The sequence below is a fragment of the Zootoca vivipara genome, chromosome 14 (assembly GCF_965207765.1).
Source record: "Zootoca vivipara chromosome 14, rZooViv2.hap1.1, whole genome shotgun sequence".
NCBI lineage: Eukaryota > Metazoa > Chordata > Lepidosauria > Squamata > Lacertidae > Zootoca > Zootoca vivipara.
In genome coordinates, this window is record NC_142597.1 from 12,476,284 (window position 1) to 12,498,425 (window position 22,142).

General features: G+C 46.1%; 1 protein-coding gene across 5 annotated transcripts in view; it reads right to left on the bottom strand.

Moving 5' to 3' along the window:
* The window catches only part of SLC37A2 (solute carrier family 37 member 2), a 58,004-nt gene that overhangs the window by 30,603 nt on the left and 5,259 nt on the right, over positions 1-22,142 (bottom strand). For all 5 annotated transcript variants that reach the window (XR_004693978.3, XR_015947134.1, XM_035139150.3 and 2 more), the window contains exons 2-5: positions 10,685-10,766; positions 8,804-8,891; positions 7,080-7,158; positions 4,894-5,029 (exon numbers count right to left, since the gene is read on the bottom strand). Coding sequence is in view for 3 of the 5 variants with exons in the window: in XM_035139150.3 (XP_034995041.1) it covers positions 4,894-5,029; positions 7,080-7,158; positions 8,804-8,891; positions 10,685-10,766 (385 nt within the window). In the remaining 2 variants the exon portion in view is untranslated. The remainder of the gene's footprint in view (positions 1-4,893; positions 5,030-7,079; positions 7,159-8,803; positions 8,892-10,684; positions 10,767-22,142) is intronic.

Consider the following 22,142-nt stretch of genomic DNA (forward strand, 5'->3'; position numbering starts at 1 on the left):
TGACCTGTCACAAAACCACCAGAGCTCAGAGCTGAAGGGTTGGCCCGAGTCTTCATGGCAAAACCTTCTCAAGGCTGCTCAGCATTGATTGGTTGGCCCTGGTATCAATGGCACAGCCATAAATTAAGTATAAATTAAGTTTTTTTTAAAAAATGGCAATCAAATATTTGAGAGCAGATAAACATGTGATATCCTTGGAAGCATAACCCATCTTTGGAATGTTTAAGGAATAACATCAGGCTATGGGCCTGATTTCCTGATAAGGTTTCAGCTGTGCTTTTTATGTTAATAGCCAGCAAAGAAAGGACCACACCCATGGAACAGTGTAAACGAGCTCATTGTGGAATGATTCACCAGAGTTATATAAGGACGCAGGTATCACCCCAAGAAATTGCTCACTAATCCTTGTATTGGATTTTCCCATCAGTTAATTAATCAATGAATCGCTCAAGTCAAACCAACAGCTTTAGTTAATTGAGCTGTGGGGACAAAGTTTAGTGACAGAGGTCAAAACGGAAGGGGACAGTCGCGAGCTTAATTTTTGAAGCTACTGTTTGAAGCTACTATTTGGGGTCTTATATACAAATGATTACCACAATGTGGATCGGTTGGTTAAATTCTACATTATATCATGCTTTGGTCAACAACTTGAAGAAAATGCTTGGTATGCAATCAACCACCTGAAAGGCACTCACACACTACAGATGTTAAGTCTCCTGACATTTAAGATATTCCAGGGGTGGTCGGTCTTAAAATTCTATCTCACATGGCAATTGGAGTGACGTCCACAAGGAAAAATGCTCTGTTATACCCCAAAGCTCTGAAATTCTCCCCCATCAAAGGCCCATAGGATATTATTATTATTATTATTATTATTATTATTATTATTATTATCTGCTTTTATTATAGATAATATTTTATTATAGATAATATTATATACTATAATACTATAATATTTTATTGTAGATAATATTATTATTATCTGCTTTATTTGGCATAGCCATCCCATGACAATTCACTATATGTATTTTCTCAAGAAAATTTGCCACATAATTTCCAAACAACTGTCTGATCAATGAGCAGAAGCAACGAAAATTAAAGGATCTCTTCCTGTTTTCTTTTTGAAGCAACTTGTTAAGGTATTTCCTTCTTTCTTTGCTGTTGTGCCTTCAGTACAAACTGTTTCATCTCAGCTGTTTGTCAGATCCCAGCTCGTTTCTTATTTTTAATTTCCACTCCCCCCCCCCATTGCAAGTGGGTTGTTTTTCATTGTAAGTACACTGCTCAGGGAAATGTACATTGACAGGTGGTTGAAACCAAAGGGGGAGAACCTATGAGACTCCAGAGAGTGTTGGACTACAACTCCCATCACCTCTGACCTTCAGACACGCTGTCTGGGTGTTGGAATCCAACAACATCTGGCGGCCCAAAAGCTCCCCATCTCCGATCTAAGCGTTTAAAAAATACAGGCAACTCCCATTTTAGGTGCAGCAGATACGTGCGCACAGCGCCGAACCCGGAAGTGACCTGGAAATGTCATAAAGATGTCATTGAAATGTCACTAAAAGGGTGGAGCATTTGCATGCTTTTACAATGGGTTTCCAATCCGACCTGATTTCATGCAAGGGCGCAATACCCCAGAAACACCACCCCCGTGCAAATGGGGAGCTGTCTGTAAACAAATACATTTGATTTAATCAGCTACAGTGTTCTTAACTGGTGAACAGCCCCACTGGTAAGGTCAGCATAAAGACTTTAGGGCACCCTGAGCACAAAAACTACAGTGTATTTTACATACAATTTTGCATTGTATGTAAAATATCCAAGGTTCAATTCCCAGCATCTCCAGACAGGGCTGAGAGAACTTTGTGTCTCAAATCCTGGAGAGTTACTGCAAGTAACCAATGCCAAGCCAGACGGACCAATGATCTGACTTAGTACAAGGCAGCTTCCTCTTGTTCCTTCCTAATGTGGAACATTCTGCATTCAACCGATGTGTTCTGCCACTGAGCCAAGGCTTTCTTAAATTAACAATTCAAAGTGTTGGTGCTGATGTTTAAAGCTCTAAATGGCCTCGGTCCAATATACCTGAAGGAGCGTCTCCACCGCCATCATTCAGCCCAGACATTGAGGTCCAGCTCTGAGGGCCTTCTGGCGGTTCCCTCCCTTCGAGAAGTGAGGTTACAGGGAACCAGGCAGAGGGCCTTCTCAGTGGTGGTGCCCGCCCTGTGGAATGCCCTCCCATCAGATGTCAAAGAAATAAACAACTACCTGACTTTTAAAAGACATCTGAAGGCAGCCCTGTTCAGGGAGGCTTTTAATGTTTGGTGTTTTAAATATTCTGTTGGGAGCCGCCCAGAGTGGCTGGGGAAACCCAGCCGGATGGGCAGGGTATAAATTTCTTATCATCATCATCAACAACAACAACAACAGAAAGCAAAGTATCTCTCAGAAATGCCACAAGGAGCAGGCATTTTTAAGGTAATATAGTGCCAGTACTCAGATACTGGGAAAAGTGTCAGCGAGGACCATCACAAAAGTACCGGTAATACTGGTTGGGTGGAAACTTACTGAATCATCGATTTTGAAATATGCATAAGCACGGGGCTAAGAAGTTCAGACAAAAACAGAAGCACCACATCCAGGAGTTCTGCAAACACAATAACCTCTCATTTGACTGCAGTGTGTGTCATTCAGACAGACAGGCTCAGCTGGCCAGGGAAAATATACTGCATCTTTCTCAAAGTTATTCCGATGGCTAAATATATCGGGTTTCTGTTTGCCCAGACTGCAGTGCATGTGACTATGAGATCCACGGAGCTGAGCATCAGAAAAGAAACCGTTTTCCCATGAGGAAGCAAGTGGAGCAGAGGAGGGTCAAACCACTCACTCAAAAGTTTGTCGAGCAAGGAAGATCAGAGTGGGGAAACCTGCCAACTAAGTCCTGCATAAAGGCTACAGGTACTTGATGATTACATTCTTTATACAGCTCCATCAGTGCACATTGTTATGGTGGAGAGAGATCGCAATTTATTTTTGACAAGAGGAGGAGGAAAAGAGGAAGCTGACCTAGGCAAAAGATAATCACGATCTAACTTAGAAGCTTAATGAGATGAGCCCTAGAAGCCACCTTACATGAAATCAAACCACTGGTTCATTTAGCTCAGTGTCACCTGCACTGGCTGGCAGCTGCTCTCCAGGGTTGCAGGCAGGGGTCTTTTCCAGGGGATTGAACCTGGGACCTTCTGATGCAAAGCAGATGCTCTGTGCTCGAGCTACGGCCCTTTCCCAGATGAGGGTGTGCAATAAGCCACTTTATATTAAATCAAGCTAGCGATGCTTCTAAATCCATAGAATAAATCCCCTCTTTTTTGCAATTGGTTTCAAAGTCAGTTCTGAAGTGGCCCAGGAAGAATCAAGTCTGGCTTCTCTTCCCCTTCATGTGGAACCCAGAACCAAGATGGATCCTCACGCTGTGAGTTGTTCCACCTTGGGAGATGGGCAATCAGTCAGCCTGACAGCCAGGTCCATCTGCCTACCACCTGCTTCAAGAGAAAGCTATGTTGGCCCTCCGGATATGTCCCTCTCATTATCCGAAAGATGATTTCTCCAAGAGAAATCTCCTCACTCTCTATCTGTGTGAACTGCAAAGGCCCACAGAATCACAGTTGGCCATCTAGCCTAGGGTTCCCCAAACTTAGGTCTCCAGCTGTTTTGGACTACAATTCCCATCATCCCTGACCACTGGTCCTGCGAGCTAGGGCTGATGGGAGTTGTAGTCCAAAACCAGCTGGTCTGAAGAACCCTTGACAGAAGCAAATAAGGGCAGGCCTGCTGCTTGACCAGGCCAAAAGGGTCATCTTAGTCCAGCAGACTGTTCTCACAACGACCAGACAGGTGTCTATGGGAAGCCTGCAAGCAGGAGACTGGAGTGCAACCGTGTTCTCCGCACTTGAGATTCCCAACAACTGGTAACTGATAAATGCAAGAAATCTGGAGCAAGAGCATCTTCAACTGATGACGGTCCAGCTTCTGCCTCCGGTGAGAGACCATCAAGTGATTGGCAACATTGCTGAACCGCTCTTGCTACCACGAAGCTTCTCATAGTCATCCTGCTCTGGAGGGCAGGACTCAAACCAATGGCTTCAAATTACAAGAAAGGAGATTCCGACTAAACATCAGGAAGAAGAACAGCTGTTCAAAAGTGGAATGGGCTCCCTCGGGAGGTTGTGGACTCTCCTTCATAGGGGATTTTAAAGCAGAGGTTGGATGGTTGCCTGTCATGGATGCTTTAGCTAAGATTCCTACATTGCAGGGGGTTGGAATGAATGACCCTTGGAGTCCCTTTCAACTCTACGATTCTATGATTCACCTGTAACTCCAGCCCATGAGACCTAGTACTTCCCTCTGAGAAGCGGAGAACATTCGTGGGACAGCCCTTCAGGTGTTTAGAGAATGCGATCACCTCCCCTCTCAGCCTTTTCATCAGACATCAGGTTGACTCTTGGTTTGAGGGAGCTGTGGCCAAGTGCCTTCTTGAGGGGTGTCTCCTTGCCTTAGTGGCCCTCAACAGCAATCGTAGGCCACAGCACTCTGATTGGTTTATGTATGCAACTTAGAACCTGCGGCCCTCCAGACCTTAACCCTGCATTTGGCCCTAGACTGATTTTCTGGGCTTGGCCTCGGTTTGTTTGGACTCTGTTGCTCCTGCAAATCTGCGTTGGTGGTGAGGACTTTGGGGAGAGGCTCGTACCTCCTGGGCCTTGGACCCTAGCTCCTTGGGAGACCCACCCAGAGCACGACAGATGATACAAGACCTGCTCAGAGACCCCATAGCAGGAAGAGGAAACGGCTCTAGATAACTTGGTTGGCAAATGTGATGAATCTCCGTACCTGTACAAGAACAAAATACCACAGTTCATGGATGTTCCAGTAGTAGCCCAGTCCAAATAATGCAGTGAACAACCCGCTCAGCAACATTCCTCCAGACAGATAGTAGCGCAATGGAAGGCGCTCACCGAAGACCCCACTGTGGGAGACAGGAAGGAAGAGCGCATGAAACACAACAGCTACTTCTCAAGCCAAACCAGAAATGAACGTGGAAACAGCTTAAAGGGTAAAGGTAAAGGGACTCCTGACCGTTAGGTCCAGTCGTGGATGACTCTGGGGTTGCGGCGCTCATCTCGCTTTACTGGCCGAGGGAGCAGGCGTTTGTCCGCAGACAGTTTCCAGGTCATGTGGCCAGCATGACTAAGCCGCTTCTGGCGAACCAGAGCAGCACATGGAAACGCCGATTACCTTCCTGCTGGAGCGGTACCTATTTATCTACTTGCACTTTGACATGCTTTCGAACTGCTAGGTTGGCAGGAGCTGGGACCGAACAACGGGTGCACACCCCGTCATGGGGATTCGAACTGCCGGCTTTCTGATCGGCAAGCCCTAGGCTCTGTGGTTCAACCCACAGCGCCACCCGCGTCCCCGGAAACAGCTTAGGGCCACTTAAATTAAAGGAGTAACTGCAGGAGTAACAGAAGCTGGTGTTTCTTCTTCCTAGAATCTGGGAAACCATCGTCAACAACACAGTTATTTCCCATGTCGCATTTCCCACACCGACAGAGCAGCACCAGAAGCGAAGCCATTGTGGCTGCATTGCGGTTGCGACGCCCTTTGTCTTCGAGGAAGGACACAATTTTTGCAATGCCCTGGCCTGGTCAATTAAGCTGACCCATGATGATAAAAATGGCATATACACAGCCCTGGAAATAACCCCGTGGAACAGTTTAATAACTACTTAGGAGACAAGAGAGCAAACAGGATCCATCATGTGGACAAGAGTCCTGTTGACGTCTCGAGCCCTCCATTAGCAGATTTCTTATCTGCCTGCAGTTACGACCATGTTTATGGGAATTCTGTATCTCTGATCGGTTTCCTGCGTGGTTTAAGAGGTGAGCTGATTGCTGGCGGGTGCGGCTGGCACCTGCCATGCCATGCCAAAGTAATCAAACATTATGGATTTGTCCTAAGAGCACCTCTTGGGTCGTTTGAGATCTTTTAACAACAGCCGGGATACTGAAGTTCATAAGCCGGTGGTTGATCACAGGCAGGACCTGTGAATGAGAAACAGGCTGGGGCCATATCCGGCCCTTCAGGCCTCTCTGCTTGGCCCTTGGGGATCTCATCAGGCCACGTCCCCTCCCAAACCACTAGCCCTGCTTTCCGTTCTCCTTGAGTGGTTATTTTTTTGCCTGGCTGGACTATGTCCTTGAACTCTGACCATGCTTCCAGCTTGCCAGGATAGAGGAGAGAGAACTCTGCATGTTTGTAAAAACTAACCTACTGTAGCAAAGGTCAACATTCATTGCTCAGCACGCTTTTGTCTTTGGCACTGCCCGCCACTAGAATGTGGCTAAGGAAAAAGGTACCCCACCTGTGGTGTAGGTAAACCAAGGTAAATTGCAAATGCCACTGAAGGAGCTGGTGAAATTAAGATCACAAGGATTGCCTTGCTAGATCTGACTCCTATTTCCCTCCCCCGGGGGTAGGACACGTCTCCTAACAATTCCCATTGCCCTTAACAAACTACAGTTCCCAGGATTCTTTGGGGGGAATCCATGGTTCTTTATAGCGGCATGATACTGCCTTAAAGGCACAGTGCAGATGGGGCCTGAATCCCACTGTGTTCAGTGGGAATTACTCCCTATTAAATGTGTACAGGATTGCAGCATTAAGGAATGCATCCCATGGAACCAACAGAGCCTTTCAAGCAGGCATGCTTGTGACTTTAACTGTAGATCTATACAAACTCAGTGCACACTAGAGACCCAGGGCGGAGTAATGGTCGTTAGAGTGTTGGGAGATCAGGGTTCGAATCCCCACTCAGCCATGAATCTCACTGGGCAACCTTGGGCCCGTCACCATTTCTTGGCCTAACCTACCTCAAAGGGTTGTTGTGAGGATGAGATGGGGAGAAGGCGACCCATGTACACCACCTTGAGCTCCTTGGGAGATCAAGGTGGTATATAAATGAAATAAACAAGTAAATGTGTCGTTTCTTTCCTTCCTGCATACTGAGTACATACCTGATGTACATTCCTATAGCGTAGGCAACCAGGAACGCATTGTCCAAGGCTCCAAAGAGTTCTTTGTAGTTGTCCTGATCTGGAAGAAGCAGCAGTATGGGTTAAGTTCAGTGGCAGCCATACCCCACTGGGCAAAAGGAATATCAAGCTCACACAGGTTCCTGTATTAAGGCAGCTGCCCCCCCACTCCCCCCTTTTTTGCAGTGGGCAGGGAAGAGCAGTTCCTGACTGCTGATCAGCCACACAAAGTTTTGGAGCAGAATATCACACGATTTGTCTGTTTCGGTCTTATGAATTTCCTACCTTCACAGGTTTCCAGGTCAACTCCTGTGCACTGTTCTCTTAGCTGCACTCTGAAGCGGTACAGTCCCAGCAGGGCTATAGCACAGGCTTTTTTAAAATGTCAACTCTCCATTTCCATCTCTCCATTTCTTTTCTGGATGCAAAGTGCGTGCTCTTAAGTGCAGGCCAACGCAGCCATGCATGCATCAAGGTTGCGGCTACATAATGGGAACACAGGGAGCCTCCCTCGCAGGGCTGTTGTACGGACGAGCCTCCCTCGCAGCCCATTCTCCTTGCTGCATCCTATAAATGGAACTTCTCTTCCAAGCACACAGACGGCAGCCCCTTACTCCCCTCCTTCAAAATGCACCTTGTCCATGTGGCTGTTCATTTGGCTTTTTAATTCCCCATTCTCAGCTGCAACCTGGACGCATGCTTGACAGCATTTGCCTGCACTTAAGAGCACATGCCTTGCATCCAGAAAATCCAGATGCCTTGCATCCAGAAAATCTCCCAGTGCTGCGAAAGACCTTGGCCTGAAAGCCTGGAGAGCCGCTGTCAGCTGGGTATAGGGCAGTATATAAATTCAAGAACTAATAATATTAGACAGTACTGGGTCAAGTGGGCACATGGTGAAAGACAGCTGAAGGCAGTTCCCCAACTCTCCCTCCCACTGCTGTTTCACCCATTTCCTATTCCAAACTGTAAGCTCCTTGCAGATGGGGACCTGTGTCTTTTTGCCTAAGCAGCTCTGTAAAGGTACAGTTTACCCTGAGATTGCACTGTAGAAATATATATATCTATGTAAAGCCTGACTGCGCAGTGGGAACCAACCAGCAACCAATCTGCTAATGAGGCTCCACAACGACATTGGAAACAAATGCAGATAAGATATGCCAAGGTTGCTAATCACATCAGAATAATGCCTGTTGGCCCACGAGGCATCCCGTTTCGGTTACTGCATACAAATCAGTTGGGATCAGAGAGCCTAAGGTGGCCATAAAGGCTGCCTAGTCACCTGAGGTTTCCAGGAAAGGGACTCTGGATACAGACCACAACATTCCTGCTGTTTTCCAGACGACAACTCTGAAAGCCACATGTCCAAATCGCAGAAGTCACAAATAGCTTTTCCATATCCACCAACACAGAAAGTTGTTTTCTACCAAGCTCAGACCATCGGTCCATCAAGCTGAATACTGTCTGTACTACACTGACCAAACAGTGACTCCCGAAGCTTTGCCAGCCCTACCTGGAGGTGCCAGGAATTGAAACCGGGACCCTTTGCCTGCAGAGCAATTGCTCTGCCATGGACCTATGGTCCTTCCCTACTTTACAGCGCTGCAAGCTACACTATTTTGCCCTGTCCTCCATCACTTTATGAAGGCCAAGAGTGCGTTTGCTCTTCTGGGGAAAGATACAGCAGAAAACAAATGCAGCCTTACCAAAAGGCTTCCAGTCACACCACGTAGTGCTGTTTGATTCATTGTGCGGATTGGGTCCCCGCGAAGAGCAGTTATAATGCAGTTCACTCTGGGGGGAAAACACACAGAGAGAGAACAGGCGCATGAGTCAGAGATCCTTTATCCATTCATTAAATTTACATCCTCCCCAAAGAGCCGAGGGTGAGAAAAACATTGGGCAAAATATTCCTGCATTGCAGGGGGGCTGGACCTGGTGATCCTCGTGGTCCCAGCTCTATGATTCTATGAATTTAAAACAAGAACAAACACATTTTCAAAGCATTCTCTCCACAGGAGATTTCGGGGCTGCCAGGAGCGGCATGCTTCAGCCACCAAGTGTCTGGGTAAATAGGGATGTTTTAAAATATCTCCTGAAAGTCAGTAATGAGGGAGACAGATGCACCTCACTAAGGGGGACATTCTAGAAATGGGGAGCCGCCACTAAAAAAGGCCCTGTCATGGGTCAACGCCAACTGGGCAGCCTCCGGTGGTGGCACTGCCAACAAGGTTTCACTTGCCAAACATAGGGGTTGAGAATAGTGGACGTGGCACACTCTTAGGTCCTTGGTCCCAGGCCATTAAGGGCTTTAAAGATCAGCACCAATGCATTGAGTTTGGTCCGGTAGCTCACCGACAGCCAGGGCAGAGGTTTTGGGATTAGCAACACATGGCCCCAGCCAGCAGTCATGTTTTATGTACTTACGTAAGACATTTCTATACCACCTAGTTATTCACATTTCTAAGAGGCATACATAGAAACAATCAGCGGGAAATGGAACAACGGAAAAATCACCATAGAACCACACTGCACTAGCTGTAGCCTCCAGAATGTCTTCTGCAGTAGTCAGATGGGAGGTCACCCGAGCATGGACAATTGAGGCCAGGAATGGCCCTAGCTAAGCAGCCTACACTGGGCTTAAGCACTCCTCCTACAAAAGTCACTCCAGACTCTAGTGGCAAGCTGGAATCCAGGAGTACGTTGAGACTCTGAACCTGTTCCTTCAAAGAGAATGAAACCCCTCTCAAGACAGGAGATGGGAGCCAACTCCTAGGGGCTGTAGTCCCGTTGGACCCCCAATAAAATATTTGAGGGGCATTGCCATTCAAATAGCATGTGCGCATCCTGTGATTATTTTATTCAACTTGGCACCCTTGGGCACAGGCCACACACCCAATAAAGTATCTCTACACACCAGGTCTGGGAACAGAGTGCCGGAAGGGATACACACATGAAAATGGATTTTTATACGTTTGGCAAACGACAAAGGTGCTGATTGCAAGGAAACAAGAAAGGCCAGCTATGAAAATGGATTAAAATTAATAGACGGATGAGAAGGCGATTAAAGAAGAAGAATGAAGTGACAACATCAGGAAGCAATGGACATATGTTTGTAACAGGAGCGGGAAACCTTATTATTATTACTATTATTAAATGTGTTGTTGTTGTTGTTTAGTCGTTTAGTCGTGTCCGACTCTTCTAATTTGGATCGATTTGTTAAAATTTGGGAAACTAATAAAACTAATACAGTATATAAAAAAGGGACATCACATTCTCAGGCATGGTGGTTTCATATAGCACCATCAGTATGGATGCAAATTTAAAGGGCACAAGAAAACAGGTCCCTGCCCCTAGGGGCTTGCAATCTAGAAAAGGGATACACCAGAGGAACAGGAGGGAAGTGGAGGAAGGGGCAAGTTCAAATATGCCTGCTTTCAGCTGAAGCCAGTGAATGTTTACCTGGGTGGAAGTGGATCTCACTGCATTCAATGGGACTTCTTCCCAGGGACACTTGTATAGGATTGCATGTCCACCCTTTTGCGTCCAAAGATAGCCCCTCACCCCTGGGGACCGATGCTACATACCTTTACTATACTAATGGGCTTCCGTGAGAGATGGAAAGTGGTGTAGCACAGGAACGTCAACACAAGAATTAATCCCCGGTACCTAGAAAAGAACACACATATGAAAGATAGAGCAAACAGTGAGAAAGATGGAAAACAGTGATAAGCTTTAACTGTTATCTCTGAAGGCTGACGGCTGAAGTCTCACCAGCTTGCTTGAGCAGTTTGCAGAAAAATAAATGTCTACCACATCCTCTGGGTGGAAGAAAACCAAAGCTGGGAGGTCATTTTACTCCCTAATGTAGTTTAAGCTACAGAAATTGGTATGCTTTAACTCTACATCCAAGGGCACCATGTATCAAAAGAAAAGCTTACTGCTTATTTCATCATTATTAAATTTATATCCTGCCCTTCTTCCCAAAGGAGCCCAGGGCAGCAAATGGCATGTGATAATAATAATAAGAAGAACATATTTAAAACAATATGGTACCAGTCCAGACTTGATGAAAGGCTGTGTGAAAGAGGCAGCTCTTCAAGCAGGTACTGAAAAGACAGCAGAGTCGGTGCCTAACTCTGGGGAAGGCGTTCGAAAGGGCAGGTGCTACAACCCTAAAAAGCCTGTTGTTCTGTTGTTACAACCATCACTGCAAGGTGCATTACTAAGTACAATAGGGCAGGTTCTTGACTCAATGGCATAAGCCAAGGGATACGTGAAAAAGATCACATGATCACACGGAAAAGATCACATGATCTACTACTACTGCAAAAATAGGGGCCACCTTTCCTGGTCGCTTTGCTTGCCAACCCCAGCCACCACCTTCCCTTTACACCTCAGCAAATCCCCTTCCCCACCCTTTTACAACTTGCCAAACTGCAGCGTGACAGCATCCTTACAATTTTATTATATCGTTAGAAATAGAATTCCAGCGCTACAGAGGGGGAAAAAATAGCTCAATTTCTCCCCAGAAGACAACTTTAAAATATGAAGGGTTTCCAGGTTAAAATGTAAGCTTCCTTCTTCCCAAACAGTTGAATCAGATTTCCAAAAACAGGCAACTAGTATTAATCCTTTAAAATTAAACTAAATGCATTTTATAAAAATCAGGGGAATGTTTTTTTTTTCCTTTTGATATATACACTACATGCATGTTTATCATCCACTTGGGTTGCAACCCTACGCACTTGCATAGGAATAGTCGAACTCAACAAAATTTACTTCTGAGTAAATGCAGAGGAAAGCATAGTTTGTGAAAGCCAGCCAGCAAGTGGGCAGAGAATTTACATCATCCGTTACCATGGAACAGCATGCCGCAAAGTCCCTCCAGCCTCTGATCTTCTTCACCTTCAAGAGGTGAAACAGAGGCTGAAATAAATTGAGCAAGAGCCACCAAGGTCACCTGACTCATCCTCTTTATGTCTTCCTCAGAGAGCTGGCTGCATAAATCATTGCATCCTTTTTATCATTGCTGGTTGCAGTTCGCTCTTCTGTTGTGAAAAGACAAGGCCAGTTTGTACTTGCACCTTCACCTCTGGCTGACACCAGGGCAGGAGTTTGTGGCTTGGCCAAAATGGCCTGGGGGTGGGGACCAATTGGGGAGCACTGGTGTGTCTAATGAAGCCAGTGGACCAAAAGTTCCCCATCCCCAGAGGAGACAATGCTGGAGTTGGTAAAGCAATGGTTCTGATTCAGTATAAGGAAGGGTTTAAGGAATGGCGCTGTAGCTCAGTGTCAGAGTACCGGTCCTGTATTAGATATGTTCAGAGTGGCTCAGTCAGTAGAACATGAGACTCTTAATCTCAGGGTCGTAGGTTCAAGCCCCGCACTGGGTAAAAGATTCCTGCATTGCAGGGGGTTGGACTAGATGGCCCTCGGGGTCCCTTCCAACTCTACAATTCTGTGATTCTATCCCAGCACTAGGGCTAAATGGATAAAGAGGCTGGCTTGGGACAAAGCAGTTTCCAATGACATTTCCAAGTAAACTGTATTGAATCCATGCAATTGGTTCTGGCCATCACCCCAGTGATGTAGCCACAGCACCCGGACATGTAAGAACTTATTCCAGCCTTTTACAAAAATAAAAAAATACTTTGACTCAAAACATTTCTGCTTGAAAACAAGCCCAGCAAATATTCCAAAGGTCTCGTTCATTTTTTTTAGATGGCAGCTTGCTCCATCTTCCTTGGCATTTCCCCCTTATCTGCAGCCTTCCCCCCCCCCCCCAGTGATCCTTACAGGTAGACTTCTGAGATCCAGGAGGTTCCATTGCAGATTTGCTAACATTGTTCTGCAGGGGTCAGGTGTATTTTTCTTTGGGGCTGACATATGCCGTTTGCATGGGGGAATTCCCCTCTGCTTTTAGGATGTAGGAATTGGGGACTGCCCAGTATCAGCCATGCCAGCAGAACTTCCCTGCTTTGATTTCCTGCAAGAGGGCAGGACAATGTTTTGCATCAAAACACTTCCTTGACTGCTGCTTCCAAGCATTTCATGCAGCACTTAACAAAACTGCTCAGGAACCGTCCCAGTAATCCCTATCACCCTGAGGATGGATAATACCAAGGGAAGCAGATTCCCTTTACACACCAGCTGCGATATGTGTACTGTATATTCCTGCGTATAACTCAGGAAAATCTTCTCAAAAGTCATGGGTCATCTCATACGCCGGGTCGTATTTCTTATATGGCGAGTATATCCCAAACTCTATACTTTAACTGGAAAAGTTGGGGGTCGTCTTATACGCCCAGTCGTCTTATACGCCGGAATATACGGCACTTGTGTATGGTCACACACAAACATATCACTTGCCATTGCTGCCCTGCTTCTCCAAGCGCTGAGAAGTTGCAGGGGTGCAGAAGTTACTGAGCTTTAGTTCCCTTCGGAAGGAGGTCACCAGAGGCTTAATGGTGTTTTGTAATAGTTGCATACAGTATATAGGCTGAACGTAGGTAGAGGCACAACTGAGACACTCCCAAAAGGCACTGCTTCCAAAGCAAATCTCTAGAAAGAGGCAGCCAGCACCCCAATATGCTATTAGTCCAAAACCTTGGCTCTCTCTGCCTTTTCTCTGTTTGGATTATATCTTCCTTAGCCAAAGTATTTGCCTACTTTGCTGATGGTTCTTCCTATTCAGAATATTCCCCCAAATCTCACTACTGTATTGAGTTTCCATGGCAACACATCACCTATATTTGCATGGCAAAGGGGTGTGGCAGGCCATGCCCCCCCAATCTAGTGTGTGTGTGTGTGTGTGTGTGTGTGTGTGTGAAATTTGATTTAGCTGCCTAAAACTCTGGATATCTGCTGCCAATCAGTGTAGACTATTCTGAGCTAGCTGAACCAATGGTGCAATTCAGTATCAGAAAGCGCTGCCTATGTTCCCATTTAAACAGATCTTTATATAAAACCTTGAGGACTAGAATCTTCCTTTCAGGAAAGGTATCAAAGCTCAGTGATAAAGTATACGCTGCAGGTAGGTAGCCGTGTTGGTCTGAGTCGAAACAAAATAAAAAAATTCCTTCAGCAGCACCTTGAAGACCAACTAAGTTTTTATTTTGGTATGAGCTTTCGTGTGCATGCACACTTCATCAGATACAACTGTATACGTAAAGTATACGCTGTGCATGCAAAAGGTCCCGTTTTTATTCCCCAGCATTTCCAAGTAGGAATGGGAGAAGCCACTGCCTGGAACTCTGGAGGGCTGCTGCCAGTCAGTATAGGCAATACTGATGGGCTCATGGTCTGACTCCGTATGGCAGCTTCCTATGTACCGTAGCTGAGTTCAACTGGATTTATTCCTAGCTAAGTGCAGCCTAAATAAACTACTAAAGCGATGAGATGAGAAGTGAAGGATTTGAGCCTCAGGTGTAAGAAAATATTAGACATCATCAGCCAGCCTGCTACTTGCTGTTGTTTCCTCTTTTGTTAATGGAAAGAACATCGGCATATTTCCATTCTCCAAAAGTGAGTGAGTAGTGATGGGAAAAAGCATGTTTTCATAATCACATGGGATCAGTGGTGGAACCTCAACCATGTGAGGACAGCTCTGCTCAGCCTGCGGTGAGCAATAGAAGCCACAGACTCACTCATTCTGCCTTTCAAGGAAAGAGGGATCTCAGCACCACAAGATAACCTAGAGCAGGGGTAGGCAACCTAAGGCCCGTGGGCCGGATGCGGCAGAATCACCACCTCAATCTGTCCCACGGATGGTCTGGGAATCAGTGTGTTTTTACATGAGTAGAATGTGTGCTTTTATTTAAAATGCATCTCTGGGTTATTTGTGGGGCCTGGCTGGTGTTTTTACATGAGTAGAATGTGTGCTTTTATTTAAAATGCATCTCTGGGTTATTTGTGGGGCTTGGCTGGTGTTTTTACATGAGTAGAATGTGTGCTTTTATTTAAAATGCATCTCTGGGTTATTTGTGGGACCTGGCTGGTGTTTTTACATGAGTAGAATGTGTGCTTTTATTTAAAATGCATCTCTGGGTTATTTGTGGAGCATAGGAATTCGTTCATCTCCCCCCCCCCCAAAAAAAATAGTCCGGCCCACCACATGGTTTGAGGGACAGTGGCCCATGGCTGATAAAGGTTGCTGACCACTACAGCCTGCTAGGGTAAGCTATGCAAAGAACTACTGGGGGGGGGATAACATGTACACAGGATCGGGAGCAACAATTATCACAAAGGTGGTATGTCCTTTGCCAGATTCTGTAACAAATACCTTCAAAGTGGAAGGAAGGACAGGAGCTTTCATTCATTCAATGAAGCTGAATGTTTGGAGATTCAGGTCAGACAAAAGGAAGGGCTTCTTCACATAGTGATGACCAGGGTCGGATTTAGGTTTGATGAGGCCTTAAGCTACCGAAGGTAATGGGCCCCTTTATATGTCCAGCTGTCCTTTGTCAACAACAAATTGTCGCTGTTTTTTGTTGTTGAATATAAGCTATATGGACCTGATTTATGTAATTTATGGACCTAATAGGTATCTAAAGCCATTTGCATATAACAAAATACTGTACAGTGGTACCTCTGGTTGCAAACGGGATCCGATCCGGAGGCCCGTTTGCAACATGAAAAGGCCGCATCCTGAAGCGTCAAATCTGCACATGCGCGTGACGCAATTTGATGCTTCTGCACATGCACCGAACCCGGAAGTAACCCGTTCTGGGACTTCCGGGTTCAGCGCGGGACGCAACCTGAAAAGATGTAACCTGCAGCGGACATAACATAAGGTATGACTGTATGTATTTTAACAATATAATTGTTGAACTGAAATACAATTAAGAAGTATATTAATAATGAAATACAATTAAGAAGTATATTAATAGTGAAATAATTATTAAGCTGTAACTTAAAATGATTTTTTATTCATAACAAACTTAATAATGCAAACACATTGGGCAGCGGGTTGGCTACATTCATGGAATGTAAGGTTCCCAACACCTCCTGGTCTATATAATAGCTCCTGCATCAAAAGCCGTGTGTCTCTGAATACCAGTTGCCCTCCTGTCTTTCTTGTGCCCTTCCTGCCCATAGATATCTGGCCGGCCACTGCAAGAACAAAAAGGCAGGCTAGATATGATCCTGTGGGAGTCTTCTTATGTTCTCATGAAGTCAAAAGAAACCAGCACCTTCATGATCTGCTCAGTTCACAAGGACCAGTGTGCCGTAAACGGTTAGGGTGTTGGACTAGGGCCTGGGAGAGCAAGGTTCGAATCCCCACTCAGCCATGGAGCTCACTGGGTGACCTTGAAGTCAGTCGCCATTTCTTAGCCTAACCTACCTCGCAGGGTTGTTTGTGGGGAGGAGGCGAACCAAGGTACACCACCTTGAGATCTTTGGAAGATAAAGGTAATATAATAGTAGTAAATGAATCAATAAATAGCACAGGGATGGGGAACCATCCCTGCAACTCCTCTGATCCTTAACCATTGTCCATACTGGCTGGAACTGATGGGAATTGGAGTCTACCTCGGAAGGGCTACAGCTTCCCACCTCTGGTGTAACAGCACGTTGCCAAAGGAGTTCGAAGAAACATATTTGGTGGTTTCCGAGGAAGTCCCAACGAAAGAACAATGGCAAGAAAAACTGATGAGCTATGCGGAACTGGCAAAGTTAACATATACATTACGAGAGAAGGACAACTGTGACTTTAAGGAAGAATGGGAGCATTTCATGAACTATTTAAAAAGACAACAAAAGGATTTGGATTCCTTGGCAGGTTTTGAATAAACACCCACAATTTATTAGTAGAACATAGGGCAGATAGAGCAATGATATGTACAATTTTACAACATGCAGAGAATAACATGTGTAAACAAATCAGAGGGGGGAGCTGAGGGAAGTCTCTGGAGGGTGGGAGAGGGAAGGAGGGGAGGGCATAAAAAGGGGGGAAATGTAATTGGATATATTGATTGATAATGTGCTTTGTTAAATTGGGTTCAATAAAAATTTATTTAAAGGGGGGGGAGAAACCAATTTGGTGGTTTCTGTTCACTACTCAGCATTTTCACTTAGTAATAGGCAAATAGACATCCCCGCTCCAAGGATTTTTCTTTTATTTTCCCATCTCTATGTTTTGCTTTTTATATCAGCGGATCATAGAGATCACTTATGTTGACGACATCCATTTAGCCACTGCTGAGGTGGGAGGATCTGTCACTGCCCAAGTTCTCCTCTCCTTGTTCCTGTTCTGTCTATCCTAGACGGAATAGACTGTGTGGCAATTGTTGACAAAGCTAGACTCCCTGCATGTCACGCTGCTGCTGCTGCTACTTCATCCTCCTCAGGAAGTAATGAAACTACAGTACAGTACTTCTATTCCCCCCTTCTTTTCACAGCCAGTTTCACTTCTGCTTTAAAAGTAACCAAAACTGAACAGAGGCAGAAAGGAGCTGAAAGAGACAGAAAAAGAGAAGCAAGGGGGAATATTGTTACGCTCTGGTTTTATATTCTGATTTCATCCTGTTAACTTTCCTGAAACCTGCGGGTATAGGGCGGTATATAAATTAAATTAAAGTATAAATTTTTAATATGGTTTGTTTATATAAATACCCCCCCCAAAAAAAGAAGTGTCAAGGTGGGGTTGGAGCTGCTTACCTGACCTCCTGGCTGCTAACCAGGAGGGGGAATAGGTGATTTGGCTGTGAGACCTGCCTGGTCTCTAGAAACATTAGAGGATCCCACCTGGGCTTCCTGCTAGTGCATTTGCACTGCTCCCAGTAAGCAGCAGCAACTCACCTGCCAGGAGGCCAGGTAAGGACCACCTCCCCACCACAAAAGGACAGTAGAAAAAGTAAAATAGACGTGACCAGCCAAAATTACATAAAGCAGCGCAATCAGCAAACACCCACAACGACATTCTTGCTCTCACAACACAGAGGCCGCTTTGTAGCATTCAGTCTCTCATTGGGAAGCTGCATTTACTCACATCAACACCTCCCACCCCACCCCCAATTTCTCACCTAGCAGCCTGCTAGCCCATCCAAAGCTAACTGCCCTCATAAACCCCAATGGAGGGCATGTAGTTGGTGGTGTGTTAGCCAGGGCGTCTGGGTATCACTAGAGCTAATACGCCCAAGAACCTCAGCAAAATGCACCTCCACATGTGGTGGCAATGTCCCCAAATCCAACTCTTCTGGACAGCAATCATACAAGAAATATGCAAAATAACGACGCAAGTATAAACCCCAAGGGAGCAACCTCCTCTGTTTGGCATCACCCCCAAGAGGACTGCATACTGGCGAGGTGAGGACTGTTTCACAGTCAATGTGATGCTACAACATCATGCTTAACTACAGTTAGGTTCGCAGCACACTTCTAAGCTGTTACAGTGACAGCTGGACAGGAAACGCAGCTGGGGCTCAGCAGCAACCTCCCACCCCTCCATCCCCAATGTTAACTCAGCATTGGAACAGCCCGTGCAAGGCTGCACTGGATTGGTGTGGTCTACTTAGAATTTATTATAAGAATAGCAATTACTACACACCCCTTGCTTTCCTAGGAAGATGCTTCTGCCCACTGGCTCATGTAGCTCAGCACATTACCCTGCCCAGTTCTCTTGGTGTTTAGGTCTTCCTCTTCCCTCCTTGGAGATGCCGCTGGCTGAACAAGGGACCTTGCACATTGCAAACCATGCCCTCTGCCACTGAGCAATGTGCTCCTTCCTTCCACGCTAGAGGCCAAACAGGGCTTGACACTTCCCCATGCTTATCAAGCATCTACATACAGATCAACAAGGGAGCGTCAGAATAAGCAAGATAAGTAGAAGAAAGAAAGCATGCTTAATCCAACAGTTGAAAGCATGGGAGAAAAAAGGTACAGTGTGATCCACTCTAAGGAACATTCTTGCACATCCTTGTCAGTCACCCTACCTGTACTTTCACCCATCACCACCCAACAAGAAAGACTTCCATCGTATTTGTTTTTCTCGTAACTGCATGTTGGACTGCTGACCTTACAGGGAACCAGATGTGAGTAATAAGTAGGAGGAGACAGACACACAGGGAGAGTTTGGAGCAGTGATGGGGAAGTTGTGGTCCTCCAGGTGTTGCTGGACTCCAGCTGCCATCATCCTTTGCCAATGCCGGCTGGGGGTGATGGGAGTGGGAGATGCTCAACATCTGGAGAAACACAGGTTCCCTGTTACGGTGTCTGAGCCTTCCTTGGAAAGGGACTCCCCGCACACATTCAGAGGCTAACAAATCGCTGGGGATTAAAGCTGGGCAATTAGTCTGTGGATGTTTAAACAAGGAGTGTCACAGATGCTGATAGTCAAAGGGGAGTGACGTGGAAAAAGCTGAAGTCCACAAACTTTTGAGGACCCTCAGCTCACTTCTGCACTCACAAAATATTCCTCCTCTCCTCCAGCATCATTTGCAAAAAACATAATGAGGCATAACATCTTTCTCCCCCCCCCAAAAAAAACCCTTCTTAATTGCAGCTCATCAAGAGCCCAGCTTCAGTAAGAACATGGAAATATTGTCAACTTATCCAGCTGTGACTATGTCTTTGGAAGCTCTGTGCCTGTGATTAAGTGAGGCACCATCTATGGAAACAGCTTCATCAGACACTGAGTTACAGGTAGGGGTGGAAGAGAAATCTGATTCAGTTCACATTTAAATGGGAACCTATCTAAGTTGCCTGCGGACCTCCAGATGTCAGGGGACTTGCATCAGCCCTAGCCAACAAGGTGGTGAGTGGTCAGGGATGATGGGAGCTGCAGCTTGGAGGGCCACAGAGGGAGGAGGAGGAGGAGGAGGAGGAGGAGGAGGAGGAGGAGGAGGAGGAGGAGGAGTTTGGATTTGATATCTCGCTTTATCACTACCCGAAGAAGTCTCAAAGTGGCTAACATTCTCCTTTCCCTTCCTCCCCCACAACAAACACTCTGTGAGGTGAGTGGGGCTGAGATACTTCAGAGAAGTGTGACTAGCCCAAGGTCACCAAGCAGCTGCATGTGGAGGAGCGGGGATGCGAACCCGGTTCACCAGATTACGAGTCCACCGCTCTTAACCACTACACCACCCCTGGTTTAAACAAACAAAATAAGTAAGTTTTCCTAACAGAAACACTTTCCCTGAGCTGCTGTGAGCCACAGTATGGGGTATGTTTGTTTGTAAAACAGCAACCTTGGTACAATCTGGATAGCTGCCTTTTTTGTCCTCCACAGCTAATATGACCTTCAGAGGAGGAGGAAATCAAAGTGAGGACTATCACAGGGAGAGTTAATCTCCCCTCCTCTAGCAGCAAATCCCCAAATCCAATGCCGCCTCTTCAAAGTCCTGGAGGTTGCTTTTAAAGAGAAGAGAAACCACTGGAGATCTAATTATGGACCGGTACCCCAGCATCATGTCTAGTTTAGGCACAATGTTCTTAGGACCTTGAGTGAACAGGTCTGCTGTCAGCAGGTGCTTTTTGAAGTCATCCCCAGACGACAGGTTGCACCTTCCAAGCCACAAAACATCCCCTGTACAAAATGAAACCTCTTGTACCCAGCTGCTAAAAGGAAGGAGTCCTGTCCTCTTTTGTGCCTGCTTCCTTATAGGTAGTGGCATAATTAGGCTCATAATTAGGCAGATGTGTGGGCCCTTAAGGAACCAAGCTAACTGCATCACACTCAAGGCTTCCCTCCCTCTAATTAGGGCAGTAGGTTAATGGGAAGATTCAGGGCAGGTCAGCTCTCCAAGGAGCCACAGCCCAGGATAATTGAGAAGGTCTGGACTGGGAAAAGCAAAGCTGGCTATACATGATAGACTGAAGAGAAATAGAGCCAGGCTAGTCAGTCACCAAAGCTACTGGTCCATTTCATTCCTCAGCATTAAAATAAGTTGTTTATTTCTCATATACAATTGGATAAATCCTCTGGTGCTGAACCCAACTCTGAGCAGCCATTGCCTATCTGAGCCTTTGTCCAGCTGCTTTAAAGCAGAGATGGGAAAGCTTATTTCAGTCCAAGGACAACATGCCTCTGGCGGAAGGAGCTGGAGGCAAATGTGGGCAGACAGATACATGTATTTTTCACCTTTGTGCAGTAGGGTCGTTTACACACACACACACACACACACACACACACACACCCCTCCCTGTCCTCTGTGCAGAGCAACAGGCAATATGGGATGTTAAGGACACATTCCAGCCAGGCCAACACATTGGGGATGCAATGAAGGCTCTGCCCTGAAGGCTGTGCTCGGTCCCTGCATCTGGATCCCATCACCACCGCTTTAAAATGAACCAACTGATCATGCAGAGGATGTCCTTACAAATCACTTTAAAGGATTCCGAAATGAAGGACTGGCAGGCAAGGAAGAGAACGGCCGGCTGCCGCAAAAGAATCGCAGCTGTTCGGTCATGTGTACAGGCAAAGAATGCCAGAAGGACACAAAGTCTTGGGAAACACTGCTTGGTAAGGAAGAGGTCATGGCAGAAAACATCTGCAAGATGATCTTCATTTGTAAAGCTACCTGGGGGGAGGAATGTGTGTGTTTGTGTGTATGTGTTAATAATGCGTTTGGACTTTGTGGAATTCTGCACTTGTCAGTTCTCTGCCCGTCTGCCTTTAGACATCAGAATAAAGCAAAGAGTGGCTACTGGGCATGACGGCAATGTGCTCTTTCCAGGACTGGGGGGGTGAACCATGGTTCTGAACAACCAGAGTAGAATCCAACCAAAAGGTAAATGGTAAAGGACCCCTGGACAGTTACAGTAAGTCCAGTCAAGGGTGACTATGGGGTTGCGGTGCTCATCCCGCTTCTCAGGCCAAGGGAGCCGGCATTTGTCCACAGACAGCTTTCCAGGTCACGTGGCCAACATGACTAAACCACTTCTGGCGCAACAGGACACTGTGACGAAAACCAGAATGCACAGAAATGCCATTTACCTTCCCATCACAGTGGTACCTATTTATCTACTCGCACTGGCGTGCTTTTGAACTGCTAAGTTGGCAGGAGCTGGGAAAGAGCAACGGGACCATCGACCTTCTGATCA